The 18,982-nt window shown below is 40.8% G+C and overlaps 2 protein-coding genes across 6 annotated transcripts in view; one reads left to right on the top strand and one right to left on the bottom strand.

Annotated features, from left to right (window-relative positions):
* The window catches only part of LOC6606757 (cadherin-87A), a 55,819-nt gene that overhangs the window by 11,242 nt on the left and 25,595 nt on the right, over window positions 1-18,982 (top strand). For 4 of the 5 annotated variants that reach the window (XM_032721060.1, XM_032721061.1, XM_032721062.1 and 1 more), the window contains exon 3: window positions 698-716. The exons of the other annotated variant lie outside the window; for it this stretch is intronic. The gene's annotated coding sequence lies outside the window, so the exon portion shown is untranslated. The remainder of the gene's footprint in view (window positions 1-697; window positions 717-18,982) is intronic. 5 annotated transcript variants of the gene reach the window in all.
* LOC6606756 lies at window positions 4,343-6,938 on the bottom strand. The gene is made up of 2 exons (XM_002031517.2): window positions 5,990-6,938; window positions 4,343-5,660 (listed from the first exon to the last, which is right to left on the bottom strand). Exons 1-2 carry the CDS (start codon window positions 6,646-6,648, stop codon window positions 4,394-4,396), a joined length of 1,926 nt encoding a protein of 641 aa, XP_002031553.1. The 5' UTR covers window positions 6,649-6,938; the 3' UTR covers window positions 4,343-4,393.

Below are 18,982 nucleotides of genomic sequence, written 5' to 3' on the forward strand. Positions count from 1 at the left end.
TGCTTTTGTTGCTGTTGCTGTTGGGGTCTGGGTAACTGGCTCCGAAAATACAAAATACTTGCACAGCACACGGCTTTGTGCGATACTTGGCTAACCAACTGGCCACACACACGCATTCCTACAAACATGGCTAACAGACACATATAAAACAGCGCGCATATTTGTCGTTGCGGATTATTTCACAGCACAATTCTCTTCTCCACTGAAAGCAATTGGGGGTGGCGAAGTGGGCGGCGATGGGTCAGCAAATGACTTTGGTCTTCTATTCTCGTTGTTCTTACATCGCCCTCTCTCTCTTATTGTCGGCGATTTCTGATTTTTGTATTTTTTTTTTTGCTTTTTTGCCCAGTTTCGTTGGCTGTTAATTTACATTGCAAAAATTTTCTTTTGACTTTATGCGAAATTTGCAATTCAATAGTTTATAGATTTTGCCATTGTCAGTAGCTCGTTCCGGTGGGTGGGAATGTTACTCTATAGAAAACTGTGGCTTTTCGGGTTGGAGCTGAGTGGATATTTTTGTGGGTGTCACACATACACATATGTATGTAAGTAGGTAACTGGAGCTACTCGTTGTAGGGATTAGGTCATTTCATTGTAAGATATTTACATGCCCTTAAAGGCAGACTATTATATACCCTTTTAAAAATATATACATATATTAAAAATCTGACCAACATTTTTCTTAATTTTTTTGCAGAATTAAAGCGTCAACAACTGTAAGTTTAAACAAAAATATAAACTTTTGAGATAAGTGTTCTTGTAAACTTTTGTTTTTAAGAGTCTCGCATACTTTCGTTACAAACGTTGCATGCCCTAAATCCTGTCCAATCACTCAGATACCAAAGTTGTCTGCGACCCAGTCCAGTGTTCAATTGACCCTACACCCATATTATAAATCTAATCAGTTAAAATGCATACAAAGTTCAGACGGACCAATGTTCGAAATTCTGGTATTGGTTGGTCGATATGTTTAAAGCTCGAATGATGCCCGCAAACTATGCAAACCGTCTAAATGCGATTGGTTTTCGGGCATTGGAAAAATTCCTCTCTCCCCGCTGCAAATTGATTTCAATGCAAATTGATAATGAAATATGCCATGGAAAACGCATTAGAACGAACCCTGTGGCAGCATTCTCATCGATGCTCTATGCCAACACCCGATAGAAAAACCATGCCACCCATTGTCCACCCACTAATTTGGTAATTTAATGCAATGCGGCAAATAAACGAAATGCGGTTAACGCAATGACAGTGCGATTAGCCAAAGCCATCAGCTAGAGATGCGAAAAAGGAAAACGGGGGTCATGATGCCGGGATATGGTGCATGTCCTACTGCCATTGTGGTTGCTTAAATCATAACCTAAACACACATATGTATGTGTCTGCCCGCCCAGAAGTCAAGTTTGTGTGTGTCAACCACAATTGGCCCACATGTAGCAGCTGAAAGGGACAGATACATATGTAGTTCCCCCAAATTAAATTTCAAATCAAGAACCAACTTAATTAGCTTTATTTAATCTGTTGCACATGACATTGCTACTTTCGAAGATAGATTAATAAAACATACTCTTCTCTTACATAGAAATAGCAAACACATTTAAAATTCATTCTTATGAAATCTAACATACGCTTTTAATAGCGGAACTTTTTAGCAATCTAATCAATATTCAGTTGTTCAAAATTATTTGGATGAATTGACAATATCATGATTTATTCAATTTCATTGAGAGCAGATGACAAAACATTTTCCCGTAATAAATCTCAATTGGAAAGTAAGTAAGATATTCTCGCACAATAAATAACAATAATTATGCAAGAAAATGTGCAAATAAAAAACGAAATTTGTCTTCGTCCTTTTCCGGCTTCATTTTCTTGTCCCTTTCCATTACGCAACTTAAATGATCCATAATTGCTATTAATTGTGCTTGAGATTTGCATTGCAAATAAATCTAAGATGGAAAATGCAAAACATAAATTCAACAATTGCTTGACACTTGAGCAGAGTTTAAAAGTTTTCTTTGTTGTTGTTGTTCTGGCTCTGTCGCTATTGTCGTTGTCTAATTTATTTAGCATTGTGTAAACTTGTTCAAGGTTGAATAGGCTTCTATACCAAATGGAAATTAAATCGCAACAGCAGCAGCAAGCTCACAGAAAAACCATTTGAATTACATTGAAGACAATTGGAAATGCCAAAAGGCAGCCAAAGTTTGCTTCGATTGTTTTTGGTCCAAACTCAAAATCAAATTGTGCCAAATTACTTGGCCAGCAAAATGCTTGGTCTAACCAATATTGCTTCTATTTCGCTCTACCTCTCTGTGTCTGTCTCTGTCTCTCTCCCACTGTGTATCTCTATCTCTGTTCGTGTGTCTGTCTGCGGTCCAAATGAATAATTTGGCATCGCAGATAAACGAAATCAATGTCCACGAACCGGGCCCAAAACCAAATGGCAACATCTGCACATTGTGCCGGAATTGAGGGGCCATCGGAGCGGTACAATGGTTACAGTGGGCTGGTTGGAACCTCTGGGCCACTCTGGGGAACTTGTTATTGAATTAAAGTGACTTGATTTACGACGCGTTCTGGTCAAAAGCTCTTAATGGCATTTGCCACGAGTCCGGCTACCCTCTGACTCTCCCTAACCCGCTCAGTTCGGTACCAAATCCTTGGCCTCGTCCCTCACCAGGGCGGCCATCCGTTTTCCGAAATGAAGTTTGCGCTTTGTGATGTTATAACCGTCAACGGTTCGTATGCGTGATATTAAGTATGCGACATGTTGCGCCATGCAGCAGAGATGAATGAAAGCGCTTACTGTGTTTAAAATTTGATAGTGAGGTAATTTATGTTGGCAGTGCGAACATGTAATTAAGAGATAATTAAAAAAAACTTTTTGATAATTACAGTTTATGGTAAAAATACATAGTTGAGTACCCAACTTATTTGATTATCTAAAACAGCTTAGCTGTTGTCTAAATTTGAGAATGCTATGCTGCATAATTGAGAGAAATGTAATTAAAACTTACAACATGCAGGTTGCAACCAGCACCATCAGCACCTCTACTTGACTGCTTGTTGTGGTAGCTGATAACATGGTTATGGTGGTTCGAGTTATTGTTATTGCGATTATTGTGGATGTTGTAAGCACACACAAACACGCGTAACTGAACTGAATTTAACTAAACTAAGGCGAACCTTAAATGACAACAGATAGCGCTAATAATTTATGCATGCTGCATGTTGCAAGTGGAGTGCCAGCATCGGGCGCCACCCATCGCCCATCGCACATTGCCCAACCACCAAACCGCCCACTTCCAAGCGTTATCTTGTAGTAGCCACGCCTCCTCAACCACTGAGCAGGCACCACATGATGAACACATGAACACAGGCACCCGCACTCGTCGACAAGGCTGCACATAATTTAATTAAAATGAAATCTCGCACGGGGCGCTGAACTGCAAACTGTGAATGCAAATTATTATTAATTACAGCAGAGCGACGACAAATGTTTATGCCCGCCATATGTGTGCCACTCGCACTGTCTCTGTCTTTCACAAGTGACGTTTGCGTTAGAGGTGACCACGTGAGCGAATTGTATTACCAAGAATAACAACAAGCTTAATAGTCAATAATTTTAACATAAATTAAATTAAATCGCTAATGAATCACCAAAAAGAAAACAATGTTTTTGGTTGCCTATATAAACTATTACTTTTGAGTAAATTTATATTTAATTTACTGAAGGAATTTGGTATTATCCACGAAAACATACGATTTTATAGAGAAAATCTCGTGACACGCGATCATCGCTGACTTGCATGCATGGCGAGACACAACGGCGCCATCTGTTGACAGTTTGTCGCAAAAACAGCTCTAGTTAAGCGCCTGGATGTTTATATGCGGTAAATGAAATTAAGAGAAATCTAAACACATTTGCTAGCCATTTATCCTAATGCAAGCTACTCTGGTTCTGCTTCCACGTTCTTGGCGCAGCGGTAGTTTTTCCTCATTTTCATTGCTTGCTTTGTTGCTACAGACAGCGGAGTTTTAACAACCTCTTAAATGTCCAATTTGAAGCGATAAATATATAGGTCAGGATTCTTTTATTTAAATTGCAATATAATTACTCGTTGTAGTTCTCAAAAAAAGAGAATTTAATATATATACAAATTTGTATTGTAATTTATACCTGCACATTGTTGGCAACTTAATCTGTAAACCACTGACCTATGAGTTGTGGTTTTTATGAGTCAATGATGTTTGTTTCCATGGGCATCTCAATTCTAAAAATAATAAACTAAAATGTATTTGTTTATTTGCTTTATTAAAAACATATCAGTTACTTTGTTTTTAAAATGCATTTTGTAACTTTTAGATGGAAAGACATTTATTTATCTATCTAAGAACAATAGCAATAAATCTCGATGGGAGCTTCTCGGGCGCAAAATGATTGGTGTCTGTATTGATCAGTCCTTGTGATAGCTCCTTGCAGCGAGGTTTCATTTTTGGAAAGGACCGTTGCATCAAAGTGTCCATTTCCTGGTTGCGTCACCAGTCGCACAGTGATCGTTTTATTGAGCTTGTGTTGTTTTCTGAGATAGGCATCCTCCACATTGAGCAATTCCAGCTGATGACACTGTGGATAGGGCGCAAGCAATCGATTGATGCGGGCGACAGCAAGCTTGGCTATCCGCTGGATACTATGCGCATTCCATGGTATCTTGACAAATCCATCGCACTGGCAATAGTGCAGCGGAATGCGGGCAGAGAAGCAGCTACGCTCCTCAGGAATGGGCAGGAATAATGAAACGTTGTGATCGTTTCGCAGTAGCAGAGTACGATTCAAAATCCGCTCGTCACTAAGGTTTTCCAGATCGACCACATCTTTAATGGTCTCGTGCAGATCATAGGTGGTTACTAGGCGATGGGCGTTGGCTTCAAGATTTGCGAAGGCCAACGGAAAGCGTTCCATTACCGATCGTGGATATATAGCCACCATTGTGGGCAGTGATGTTTCTCTCATGCCCTGAAATGTGTCCACAAAAGGACCATATCGCAGGCCGTGATCAGACACAATCAGGACTAGTGTCCTCTCAAGAATTTTTCGTCTTTTTAAGGCGCGCATAATCCTATAGTACTCCCAGTCGGCCCGCTCCCCGTACTGGAAATAATCGTGGACGCCCATTGTCTGCCAAAAAAATGCAAAGAATCCTCGATCGAACATTCTTTCCTGCATATGGGGCAGCAAACGGTAGATGAAGTCGTACAGGACATGATGATATACTCGATCGCCACTGCATTTGATTTCAAGTGGTCCTCGTGCGAAATAAGTTGATTTCATGTGGATCTCGTTGATCACACTTCGCAAATAAAAGTCAGTTGGCTTTTTCTTAAAGCCGGGTCTTACGTAAGTAAAGGTTCCAGCTACACGGGAATCCTCGCCGAAAATGGTGGCATAGCCAGCATCCTGGAAATCATGCCACAATAGGTGGCACCGATCGAAATTGGCACCTCTGTTTCCTCCGAAGCAGCCACTTTTGGCCTCCACTTCATCCACACTCTGACCACTAAGCAATGGAATCAGATTTGGATACGAATTTTGGCCGACGCGGTTGTAGCCCCATAGTTCAGTGTGCGGCAGACCTTCTATCAAGTCTTTTACTCGACTGTAAATTTAATAGAATTAATTTAGTTTTAATAGTTTAGCGTATTTGTAATGTAAGAAGGGCTCCTAGCGTATTTTTGACAATCATTAATTGGACGCAGGCAGCTAGAAAGTATTTTAAAATATTTACTAGCGAATCCTTTTGTTTTTGAATTGCTGCGACATTTTAATGTCGGTGGTTTTTATGGCAATCGAAGTTCATTTATACTTTAATTGGATAAGTGGTGATATTAACGCTACGCATTTCTTTGTTTTGATTCATACAAAACGATTAAACAAAAGAACAATTAAAGAACAGAATTATGCAATTAAAACTTTTTAACTACTAACCTGAAGTATCGCTGGTAATGCATGTGGGAAATAGAGTCTATACCCAGAATTAGAACCGAAAGACGTTTCACTGGCGCTGAATTATTAACCTTTTCAGGGTTTGGGAATGGTAGAAATATAAAGACATCGTGATACACTAGACGACCATAGTCCATCCAGCACCAAACACGCAGAGTTACATTGCCGGAATCTACTTTTGTGAAATTTCTCCATTTGGTAAAGCGAAACCATGTCGATTCAAAGTAGATGTTCACAAAGTCATTGAACCGCACGAAGCGTTTGTAGGCGCAAAATATATCGCTTAACCTCCGAACTCCTAGCTTTTTCCACAGATCCTTTCCACTGGCGATCAAGTACAGGTAGTTCCTTCCGTCAATGGATTGAGGCTTCAGCAGTTTGATCATAGAGCACCTAACTGAGGGCAGCGGTGTCATGTGGTACATCGCCATGGGAGAAAGAGGATCCATCGAATTTATCTGGCATTCTGAGGAGTTCACAAATAGCATCCTATTATCCGGTTTTCCCTCTATAGGCGGCGGTACTTTCATTTTATGTTCAACTTGTTCTCGAAAACTTATTAATACGTAGAGAATTATGCACATCAGTATTAAGCTGAAGCAATTCTTCTTTAACTCAATAAAGAGTTGGCTATATCCCATTTCAGTCTTATATTCCTTAGTTGTTAAAAAATGGTAATAATTTTAAGGGCAGTCAAATATTCGTATCAGGTATCTAGATCTTGATAATATATATATAAAAAAACTGTTTGTAAAGGTTATAACCATAGTACTAATTCTAATCAAATTTCCTGAATATTTACTAGTTCCCAAAAATTTTAGCTATTTTACACGTAATCCTCCTTGTTTGATTGACTTTAAATTTAGTTTGTTTTCTCTCTCGCTTTTGTTGCACTTTGTTCTTTGTCAATTAGCATAGTTTACAGTTTCAGTTCTTTGGCCTTTCTGGCTTTGTTTGTGTTTGCAAAAAGAGAGAAAAGAGTACCATCCAAAACATGGAAAAGGCAAAGTAGAAAAGGCATTCAAAAAGGCGTTTAGTGATTGAGTTTGTAGTCGGGCGTTTTTTAATTAGGCTAACTTGATTGGATTTTACACTTGCAGTCTTTAGTTCTTTGTTCTATTCTACCAATTTGTAAGATAAGACAAGTAAGTTGTTCTACGCTTTGAAGTAGAAACCTATTCAAAGAAAATTAGTTAGTTTAGGAATAAAGTTAGTGGATAAATATCTAAGATGTGCGCCACGGGATCATAGTTTTTAATGGAATTTACTCGAAGAAGAACTTTAAGTTGACATTCATCCGCAGATACGCTAATTTGAACTGTAAATTCATCCAGCTAGCTCTTTTCCGCCTTAAATTACTAAATTGAAATCCACCGGTGGACCAGTGAGCATCCTGGATGCTTGAGTCAGGAGCCGCCATCCTTCAATCCGACTGAGCCGGAGACCAAACGAGAGTAACCGGATCTATTTCACAGTCTGAGACAAAATGGGAATTGTGTTCCTCATTCAATTTTCATTCTCGTTTTCGCTATCCTTTTTATTGCTTCTCCGTTGCCGTATGCGATTTCCACGATGTTGTTTTCTTTAATTTTCCGCAAACGGAGGCAGCAAAGCGTCGGCTTCCTGCCTTCCCGTGATCCTTTTCCTTTCCAACCGTGGCTCTGGCTGCTTTCCATTCCTCGGTCATGTCTCGTTTGCAGCATCCTGTATCCTGTGTAAAACATATGCATACATTTTATACCATTACAGCATAACAATATTGCATTTGCAGAAACATTTTTCTCACCGCTATCCTTTTTCTTATTTTTTGGATACCGCTTCCCGTACTTTTCGCCATCGCCGCCCCCACCGCCAACTGTCTTGCGTTATGTGAATCCAGCGCGAATCCTGTGGATCCTAGCGACCTCTTGCCGCCATCCATTGCGCTCACCCACGCTAGCTTTGAGTTACAATTTCCCCGTGCATACCCTGTAAATGTGTGTGCAAAGTATAGTTTTTTGGTTAATTATGTTTAGAAAATATATGCTTAATGGTTAGAATTCGAACTGTCATTTTGTGGTGTCCCTGAAATGTGCGAAAATCATTAAAATGTGTGATAAATATTTACATGAAAAACCCTGTTAATATACACATCTCAAATGATTTTACAGGATATCCTTGGATTCCCACGGCCCCTATTAAAAACTTCTTCTTTGCCCTGATTGTTGTTGTTTTATTTCGTTGAATTTCAGTTTCAGTTTTTGGTTTTGGCCAAAGGTTTTACCTGCGCTTACGCCACCCACCAAAACCACCCACCAGCATCTCTCAGCTCGACTGGGATCGACTTGGATTTCGCCCACCCGCTGCCTGCTCCAATTACAGTTTGCATAGTTGAGTGTCGTCTGCGGAAATTTGTTTATTTTACGCGCATTGCGTTTCGCGTCGCCTCGGTTTGGTTGGATAACCATCTTGCCTCGCCTTCTGCCCAGGATCCTTTGGATTCGGAGAAGCAGAGCGACACAACGAGACATGACGACGGCACATCCTACGACCGACTCGCTAAGACAAACTGACAGCTAAATGCGTCAGACTCGTTGCAGATTTCATTTGGCGTGAATTCTTCTCTACATCTCCCCCACCCCCCTGCTGTATATAATTCTCCTTTTTTTTATGGTTTTGTTCCGTTTTTGCCAATGTATTTTGCATTTTTGTAGCTTTCGTTGACATTTCCCTCGGCAGCGAAACCTTGTGCATTGAGCAGGTTTATAGCTTTCCTCTGCTGCCATCGTTTCTGAAGCTGATGCTTCGGTGCAAGTTACCGCCGCAGTTACATTCAGAGTTGAATACGACAAAAAAGAGATGATATCAAGAAATGTCAGATGCAGCCGTGACTACCGAAAAAGGCAACAAAAAACGGAGAGAAGAAAAAAGAAACTGCAACGAATGGTGGGAATGGCCAGAATGCAGGCTGACGTCCGTTCACCACTGCGTATGTGCAATAAGTTCTTCATCAAATTGCGTTACGTATACGCACACAACAATCATGGAAACCTAATGAAAATGTCGTTGTGGCTGTGGATAAGATAAAAGTTTGTGATGAGAGTTTGTTGTTTGTCTATAGCGTTTTAGGCTCTTGCAATTCGAAGTAATTGGATAACGATGGGCTGCATAGAAGGCAAATCGATTGCTTCGCTTGGGTTTGTTTTTCTATTTTTTGAAGATCTTGAAAGCAGATACTATAATGTGAAGTAGTCGGAATCTTGTAAATGGAATTTGTGTGCAAAATATGTGTACGAGTTGTGTTATGTCCAAACGTGATCAGCTTTATAATCGTATTAAAATGAAATTAGATTTCAGACAATCCAAATTGGGTGACTTTGCTTGGTGCAGCAATTGATTCGATTGGTCTCCTCATCCTGCAGTGGACACAGAATTGCCTCATGGCAATGTCATCGGACGGAGAATTTTGGCCTGGTCGTGAAGAGTTCGAGAAGGGTTTCAATCACTTGACATGTTCAGCAGTCAATTTGTGGATTGCTGGAATTGCAGCTCCTCCTTCTGATTTTCCTCCTAATACTGCTACTTTTGCTTAGTGCTCATCATCTGCCAGTGCTCATCCTTGCCTCAACCCCCCCTCCCCCGCGTCCTCCCAGTGTGGCACGTTGCAAGTCCTTGTGCTGGCTGACTGACCAACCAGAAGAGTCGGGTCCAGTATGCAGTTGCCCTGTGGCCCGGTATGCCAACCTGTCAGAGGACTCAGCATATGAGTATGCGACCGGGGGAGGATGTTGCTGCTGCGGTTTCTGCAACTTCTGCACCTGCTGCTGCTCTGGCCGTTGTCCTGGTCGACAACTATGCGTTGACAGTGGGCTCCTCAAAACCTTTGCCCAAATGGGCCAGTAGATGCTGGCAGGGAGGGAGGTTGGAATGAACAGCTAACAAGCCGATCATCGTCCCACATGCGGTGGCTAAAACATTACCCAAACACACTCAAAGAAAATGTTTAATAGTTATTTCCAAATATATTTAAGTTCATGTGGGTATAAATAAATTGTGGTAAAAATTATATTCAACAAAAAGTAATATATTCTCCTTATTAAAATAATATATTTTTTTTAAGTTTAAAATATATTAACTGTAGCTTCCTTTATATAATATACGTTTTCTACGATATTTACGTAAGTTCGTTCTTCAATTGCGAAACGTAATAAACCATGTAAGGCGAACATTTTCATCTGACTTTTTCCCGTGATTGCTGTTTGTCAAGCTACAAAATTACTTGGTTTGGCCAAAGATTGGTCTAGGGAGGTAGCTACCCAGGACCACCTTGCTGCCAATAACTCAACTAATTGTCGCTGCAAGTGGTCCCTCGTTCTTGCGTCGTGTTTCATGGATTTACGCCCACCCTGCTGGCAGAAAAATGAGCTACGAATTGTTAATTTCGAGCTGCAGCTGAGCAAAGAAATCGTTTTGCCAGCCAAGCGAACGCAGTCGAGTGGCAGCATTATTAAAGCCTTGTCAGCGGCAGGAAAAGCGGCGGTAGCAGGCGCACGTGGCGCAAATTGTGGCATAAAACGGTAGCAAAGACACCTGGTGGCTGCTCTGCATATTAATAAGTTGCTCGGGCCACGCTTTTCCAGCCACCATAATGTATATTTCCTCCTGCTTCAGTTCGAGCCAGGCTAGTGGGTTGGCTGTGGCCCAGCTGGCCATAGTTGGGCATTCATTAGACTCGTTGGACGATTGCTTTAGTTGTACTGCTCCTGCCGCTGTTGTTGTCCAACGGTGCGTATAGTTGTCGTTGCAACGGTTGGTGTAAGGCCCTTGCTTTAAGTCTTAAATCTTTGGTCAATAAATTGTGGTAAATGTCGAAATTTTAAACTACCCTATTACATATATAACATGAAATTGGTTACGAAAAATTCCGTAAAAACTATATATTCAAGATTTTTTTCAAGAAAGACTTTCTCGTTTGTAGCCCATTTGTAATTGACCGAGCTTGCACCGCAATCCCAATGGTTTTCTTGTGTTTCAACCAATCGAAGAACACGAACGCTAATGGTCTAAGCTGCATCTGAATACACAGCAGTTGAAAGCAAAAAAATGACGATAGTCTGGCGACAGGATGTCTGCAGTCTGCAGCAGGATTCCGTGTCTCTTTCTGTGTCTGTCCTTTCAACTGCATTGCCGCACTGCTGAACTTGAGTTGGGACCTTGGTTTGAGCGGATTTCATTGTGTGCCGAGAGGCGAAGGGTTGGGTATGGGAATGGAAATGGGAATGAGACCCAATACTGACGCCACAGATTCCCGTGGCAGCCGAAAACGTCTCTCCGCTCCTGATCCTTCTAACGACTCTGTAGCCAGTTGCCAAATTTACTTCAATTTTTTATTTGCCGCCATGGCACGTAGAGCGTGCTAAATTTTCTGCACGCATTCCTCGTTTTATCTCTATCTCCCTAGCTCTACCTATATCGTTATATCTACGGAACTCGGCCCTATTCACGTATCTAATCCAACAATATACTGGTTTCGGCATATCCTGTAAATGGTGAATATTGCTATTTTTTATTACATTTAATATTTCCATTCGCATTCATTGTAAAAACTAATAGGCTAATTGCGCATGAAATTCTCCTAATTGATAGCTTAATGTGATTTGCGATACATGTTTAGATTCTTGATAGATTATTGATTGCACATAAAATTATGAGTTGAATGGTAATTTGCATACAAAGGAGTTACACATTTCGCTAAAATGATAAGTTGGCTGTCAAATCAGATACATAAATGTGGTTTATGTGCTTTTGCAACACTACATACTCGCCTTTCGTGTTGGCCAGCATAAAACCGTTGCCCAGATTGAATTTTTTTAATTAGAGGGTATTTCGGATTTTAAACCCAACGCAGTAGCTATCCTTTTTGTTCTCGATGAGTGCACTCCATTGCCGGTGGCTCGCTCGGCCCATCTGGCAGTTTGCCAAAAAACTGTCAAAGCAACACGAGACAACGCCTCCTGCCGCCATCCAGATTTCTGCCCCTGGAAAGTCGAATATCCTGCCGGAGGACAGGGAAAGGGACAGATACAGGGACAGGGACAGGGACATGTGTGAATGCCAGGAGAAGCTCGCTATGAAAATTCTATACAAATAAAAATGCAATTCACACAAATGGACTTTTGTCCCCCTCGTTTCGCTGTAAAACACTGACAGGCGCATTGGGTGCTGCTGGCGGTGGAGGGTGTCAAAAAAAATCAGTGATAAACGTGAACAAGCGGCAAAGATTGAATTAGTTTGTCGGACTCTTTTTGGGTTTTGTCGGCAGGACCAAAGTGGACAAGTGAATCTAGTGAACAATGGGGTGGTGTAGGGAGTGGAGTGCCGGGTGGGGGATACTCTTTGGGTGCCATAGTTCATTTGTTGTACTCTGCCCCGCACTCGAATTTCCTGTCAAATGCATTTATTGATTTACTCCATAAATCTATTGTTTAATGGTTTCTACAAAATGCAGAAGGAGAAAACAATACCATAAATGACAGCAAATCTATGACATGGCATCTAATTGAATTTTTGGCTGTCGCTCTAATGCTTAATCGAAAAAAGCCCGTCAAGTGTAAATTTTGTTTTTGATTACGCCAAAGCTATATATTATTGTTTGTTTAATTTGACATGATTTAATTGTTATGCTTCTGAAATAAATTTATTTTAAATGGCAAATATAATGAAATGAACTTGATAAATGTATTCAAATTTGTACTAAATGAAACCATTTGTTTTGTTAGATAATTTAAACATTTTTTTTGTTTTGGCCTAAACGGCAAAACAACTATTGCATTGTTCTGTAGTTTGTTTAAGCTCAGAGTATTGCATTTGGCAATAAAAAGTTTGTACCCTAGTTGTCAATAATTGTTCGAGCAAACAATTTCGATTTCCGCAATCCCAACAACTTGGCGATGATCACGTTTCATTGTTAGGGCTGCAAATAGTTTAGTAATAAATGGGATAAACTCAAAGACCCTTTAGCAGCTTCAACAGAATTGCTAACAATGCAAAACAAGCTAAAACGATAGAAGGTCAGGTTTTGGGCACTTTTCCAGCAATATTCTGGGTAATTTTGTCGGAGTTGACAATTTGTTATTAAGCCATCAGCCCAGGAGGCGTATATGTGTTATATGCCTGTTTCCATATTCATGAATTGCCTATCCTCAAGACAGAGGCACGTGCATCTCGATTATTTTGAATAATGACCATACTGCACGCATTCGCATTTGATCGAAGTGGGTGACAGCCTGACATGTTTCATAAATATTCAAAATGCATTTTGTGCAGCCTCCTCCGACATTGATGCTGATGCTGATGCGGATGCCGGTGATGTGCGCCATGTGGGCTCAGGCTGAGATATCATGTCCGAAAAATTCCACAGATTACTTCTCTTGTATGAATTCATAGCTCTTGAAACGAGCAAAAATAAGTAAGAATATTTTCTGGTCAAATGTATGGGCTTTCGAATGCCCTTTTATGTTTTGGTACAAAAATATTTATATTTATTTATTATATTACGCTTTGTCGTACAAATTAGTATTGTAAAACATTTTTTTAAGTTACGTTACTATCTTTAATCCTTTGGATTAGGATAGCTTGGACTAGAATGATTTATGAATGATTTATGATTTATGTTGAACAAACGTTTGACTTAGTTACCAACCTACATTAAGAATGCATATGCCTATGCACGCGAAATTGAATGGGTAGCAGATGACTGCAGTTGGTCCTGTTCGGACTGACCATGACTGATGTGCTGCTGAAAACGTATTTATACAATTTATGCACTGCCCACACCAGAGGTCCTCGAGTGCCCAACTTGGCAAGTGGATTCTTCACTTTATGACCGGGACGAACTCAACAGCTTAACGGATGGACTGAAACTATTTCGAATCTATTTGGTATAGCACAAGTGCTTCTTTGCTTATATCTCGAATTATTTATTTGTTTAGCAGCCAGCCGGCTCCTCTCGCAAATAGAACAAACGATGCTTGCGATGGCGCCTTATACTTTCGGGAGTAGCCATGGATGGTTGGATCAATTAGGCCGAAAGTCAACAGTTGTCAATTAAATGGAAATGTCTGGGAAATTGGGAGCACCGTTTTGTGGCCCCAAATAAACGTTCGAGTCAACTAATTGGGTCTTTAAAGCGTTCGAGTTGCTCGACGCGTTGAGAGGAATGAACTCAGGTGGCCACTCGAAGATTCTCATTAATTTCGGGGAATAAACTGCTAGACATTGATGGCCTGGCCAGGGGGATTGGCGGTGGAAGAGCAAGACATTCACCTTTAGCTAATCATCAAGAGAATGCCCGTCTCCCCGTTCGTCCCGCCGTTCCAGAAAAAGTGTTTAATTACAGGGCACAGTAAATCCGCCAGCATATTGACCCAGCCAAGTGGAACGTGTTGAGTACGGTTAGTTAGAGCGAGTAAGCAGGTGCCTCTGCCTCCCTCTCACTCTCCATCTCTAACGTTTAACCCTTTGACAAGCTCTCAGACTAAACGCAAAATAGCAGAAAAAAAGAAATGTCATTAGTATTCAAGTTTGGTTTTGGGTTTGGGGCGAGGGTTAAACGAGAACTTCAAGGTGTTATCTATTCAGTCAATCTGGGGGTTCAAAAATGGGGGAGCGATAAAATTTGTTGGAGTGCCATTCTGATAATTGGAAAAATAACATTCCAAATCTTCTTTTTTAAGGGGAAACAAGAATTCTTAAGAAAATGTGTAAAATATTGATGCTTAAAGCTTTAAGTACCAAAACTTTCAGTTTTCGAAATTTGAAAGTTAGTCATTAAATTAGTATAATTAAATTAGTTAGAATCTCCTAAGATCATGCAATTTAATGAAATCTCATTACTTACATAATTGAATACCGATAGCATCTCCAAATTAATTTGGATATTTATTTAATTATAACATCAAAGCGTACGCTGTTTGTTTACTATATTTAAAATTGTTAAAGCAACCCTATGCGACTGTGCACACTTCTTTGCCACCTTATATTTGCTTTCGTCCTGGTCGTTGCCCGCTGTCCTGTGTCCTTTCGCCATCTGTGGGTCACACACGCATACGCAAGGAGCGTATTTGGCCCGGAGGAATGGATTTCGTGGGGTTGGGGCGCTGGAATCAGAGTGTTTTGGTGAGGCACTCATTGGTGCGTAGTCTGCCGTCGGCGACCTTTTGGCTGACTTTTCCACTTTGACGAAATTAAATCTGCAATGCTAAAATGATGATGGACGGACTTGTGTGTATGTGTGTGTGCGTATGTTACGCTCGAATGCCAATTGAAAAAGCGACCAGATGTGAGTGGATGGGGAACTTTGATGGGGAGGACGCTTTTGTATAAGCCGGGAGTTTCCATCAATCTTTATAAATTTTAAATTATAAATGTCAAATTGATTAAATAATATTTTCGGCTTATGTATATTACCTTAATCTTTAAACAATCCGGAAGCGATAGTCTTTCCTATCTAAATAAAAAGCTAGAACGTGTCAATAAAGTAGGTCAAAATGCGAACATACGTCTTTATTTTTAATAAGAATTAAACCAGTAAGCGTAAGATAAATAAATACAATGTGTAATCAGTAAAAGATTTTTAACAGCACTGCCATTTCCGGTGAAATTGTGAGAAGAAAGTAGTAAGAAGTTTAGTCTCAATTAATTTGCTAAAATGCTAAAGAGTCATTTAAAATTTCGAATTAATTGACATGTATCCTTAAGGAGGATTATGTCATCCATGTTTAAGGTACAATTTATTTCAAAATACCCCAAATGCAAGTCTTAATTTCATATTTTACTTGCATTTGTGTATATCCAGCTGCTTTGTTCTTTTGCCTGAAGCACCGACTAATGCAGACGTCCATTTTAGTCCAATTCCAAGCTCACATTCAACTCCAGATCAGAAGCTGTAAGGGAATCGGAGGAGCGAGGGAGTTACGGAATCAAACGCAGCGACCGAAGCGAAATCAGGGGCAACAACAACTGCAATGGCTTTAGAATAAAACACTTTAGTAATTGGTAGCTTATTTCCATCAGCAGGCGAAATGGCTTGCGGGGTCGGTGATTTCCAGTCCAGGGGACGAAGAACTAAAGGAAATGAAGGGACAGAGCCAGAAAAGAGGACCAGTGCTGGAGCCGGAGAGCCAGGACTAAAGCCGGAGCTAACGGCATCACGATTATGGACAAAAGCCCGACTGTCAAGCTTAATGTGAAATGTCGCACAAATGAAACATATGCAAAAAGCGATAGGTTGGGCCAGCCCGGGGGTGTGGGAGGTGGGTGGAAAAATAAAATGGAAATGACACATCTTACACATGGCTTTAAGACAAGGTTATATTGTGTGCGCTTTTGGGCACCCAAACTTCAAGAGAATATCCACACAAATACGCATAGATACTCGCATATGGTATAAATATGTATATATATATCTGGTTCTAACAATCTCCTGCTGCCTTATATATGTATGGTGTCTAGCTGCTCATGGGTGTCTCCCAAAGAACAGTTAGTCCAGGAAAAGCGAGTAGGTACAGGAGCCATGGTGAAAAGAAAGCGGAAAAAAAGGCTCCTACTTTGACATAATTAAACGCATTTGAAAGATGAAGATGTCGCCCTCGTCGCAAATGGGAAGAACAGGAGGAACAGGAGCAAGATGAAGAAGTTGATGGTGACAGCTGCACCCCAATCCAAGCGCCACCTTTTGAGCCTGATTCATGACATGGCCATGTATAGGCGAAGGTGTGGCAATCTGCCACCTCAGTAACCTTACACCCCCACCCACCGGCCGTCGCATCGCACTGATGATGAAGCTGATTATGTTTGGCTCTGTGGCTACGTCCTATCTTCCGCCTCTTTTGGCCATATCTTCGTCTTGAATTTTTTACTTGGCGCTCTGAAGAAGATGAAGTGCTCTTGGTCTATCAATATTACACTGAAATATATTAAGGTGGCAATAAACTAATGTGACGGTAAATATGGAAGCAAGAATTAAAAAAGCAATCTATAATATACTACTTGTTTTGTTTTAAATGAAGTTTACCACAATTAAATCGTGCATTTCACCACACTATTTTGTCAGTGTCTCCCTGTCTTCCCTGAGCAACAGCATATACTCCGCGCCTCACCTGTGCAGCAAGTTGCAAAGATTTGTGCGGCATTCGAGGCATTTTATTTGAGTTATTTAGTTGGTCGGCTGATGATATTTACCACCACCCCCCACCCCCATCCCCCTTGATCGTTCTGGTTCCACTTGCCATTGCTGCTGGCATTTTATGGCTGCCATTTCTCTTATTTAAGGTGCGAGCGCATCAGCCATGCCACCATTCCGGTTCTTTTCCTTCGGCTTCAACAGCTCGTTGTTGTGGTGGCTGCTGCGGTTGATGTTGTTGCTGTTAAATCCATAAATTATGCAGACATTTAGCAGCAGCCACGAGGCCGAGGAAAATTACGTATACGCCGCGTGTTCGCCGCTTGTCCGTTCATAATTTAAGTTTTTCCCGCTTTCGGCAGTTTGCTCTTCTCGCCTGCCACCATTGCCATTGCCGTTGTCTTCTCGGCTAGCTGATGTTGTTCTTGTTTGTCAACATGTCTCAGGGTGTTGGCAGCATTTTATTATTGCTGCGGTTGTTCCTGTTGTTGAATTTATATTTCTGGGTGCGATTGTGTGTGTGTGTGTGTGTGTTCTTATCTGTGTACCGCCTGCGGCCATGGTGATAACTCTGATGACGTTTATGAAAAACTTTTGATTGATGTGGTGGCAAAAACTTCATGTTTGTCATTAGGCGCAACTAGAGGATGTCGTGGATGCTGGGTAAAGTGGGCCAAGGGGGAAGCTAAAGGGTTTCCTTTTGGGTTGTGTTTTTGGGGCCATATCGACGAGCGGCGGGCGAAGAAGTCAACTTTTTTTTTTGGCATAACAAACGACAGTCGGCAAAAAGTTCGTTCACCACGCGCGTCTGTGGATGCAGCACTCGAAGGCTTTTGCACAAAGTTTTGTTTATTAATTAATTGAGGGCTCGTGCATGTGAGTAGTTCGAAAAGAGCTGCTACCATCCAGAGCAAAAGTTTCTGAGATTCTCAGTCCATATGGTTTTTGGTGCAGATTCATTAAGTACTATTTTCGTACAGCAAATCAGATCATCAATATATACTAAAGATTGGGGTTTTCTCACATATTGGAATTTGACAGCTAATGATGGTAATAACGGTAGTTGGATTTTAGTAACAACAGAGAGTTCAATAGGAAGCTGTCTATCAAAGCATAGATATACTAGCAAGATGATGCAATTAAACCTTGACATGAAATCAGTTCAACTATTCACGAACTAACCTGCATGTTTGGCAATGGCAACCTTGGCAACGCCTAACGAGATGTACCCAGTTCCTGTTGGCTGTGTACCCTTATCTGGAGCTGCGGCTGCAACTATAGTTTTACCTGGGGCCCTTAGCTATACCAGGCCAGTACCAGTACACCTGTAGACCCGGTCTGCATCCTACAAGTCGGAGCCATTCATTACGGCGTGTTTGCCTTTGCCTAGTTGCAACCAACAATGCCACACTTTTCCCCACTTCGTAGTTCTTCTTTCTGCCCGTTTTTTTTTTTTTTTTTTGTTTGTAGTTCTACTTTTTTCCATAGCCTTTTCCTCTTTCCTCATCTCTAACGCCGTTTTGTTGGGTACTTTTTAAACTTTTCTCGTTATTTTTGCACATTCGCTTGGGTTTTATGGGCACTGCTACACTAATTACCTTGTTTTTCGGAGAATTAACTTTTCGATTACTGTTGCCACAGTTTGTTACTGCTGCCAAGAAGAAGAAACTTACAAGTGCAGTTTTTAGAATGGAAAAAACAAAAAAAAATATCGAAGAGGGACGTTGGTTGAAGAGTCGAGGAATTGTATAACGAGTAAATTGTTTCTCGGATAGCCCCTCTGAATGCCGCACATTTTTCAAAAAATTATGGAA

This window comes from Drosophila sechellia, chromosome 3R, assembly GCF_004382195.2.
Source record: "Drosophila sechellia strain sech25 chromosome 3R, ASM438219v1, whole genome shotgun sequence".
Taxonomy (NCBI): domain Eukaryota; kingdom Metazoa; phylum Arthropoda; class Insecta; order Diptera; family Drosophilidae; genus Drosophila; species Drosophila sechellia.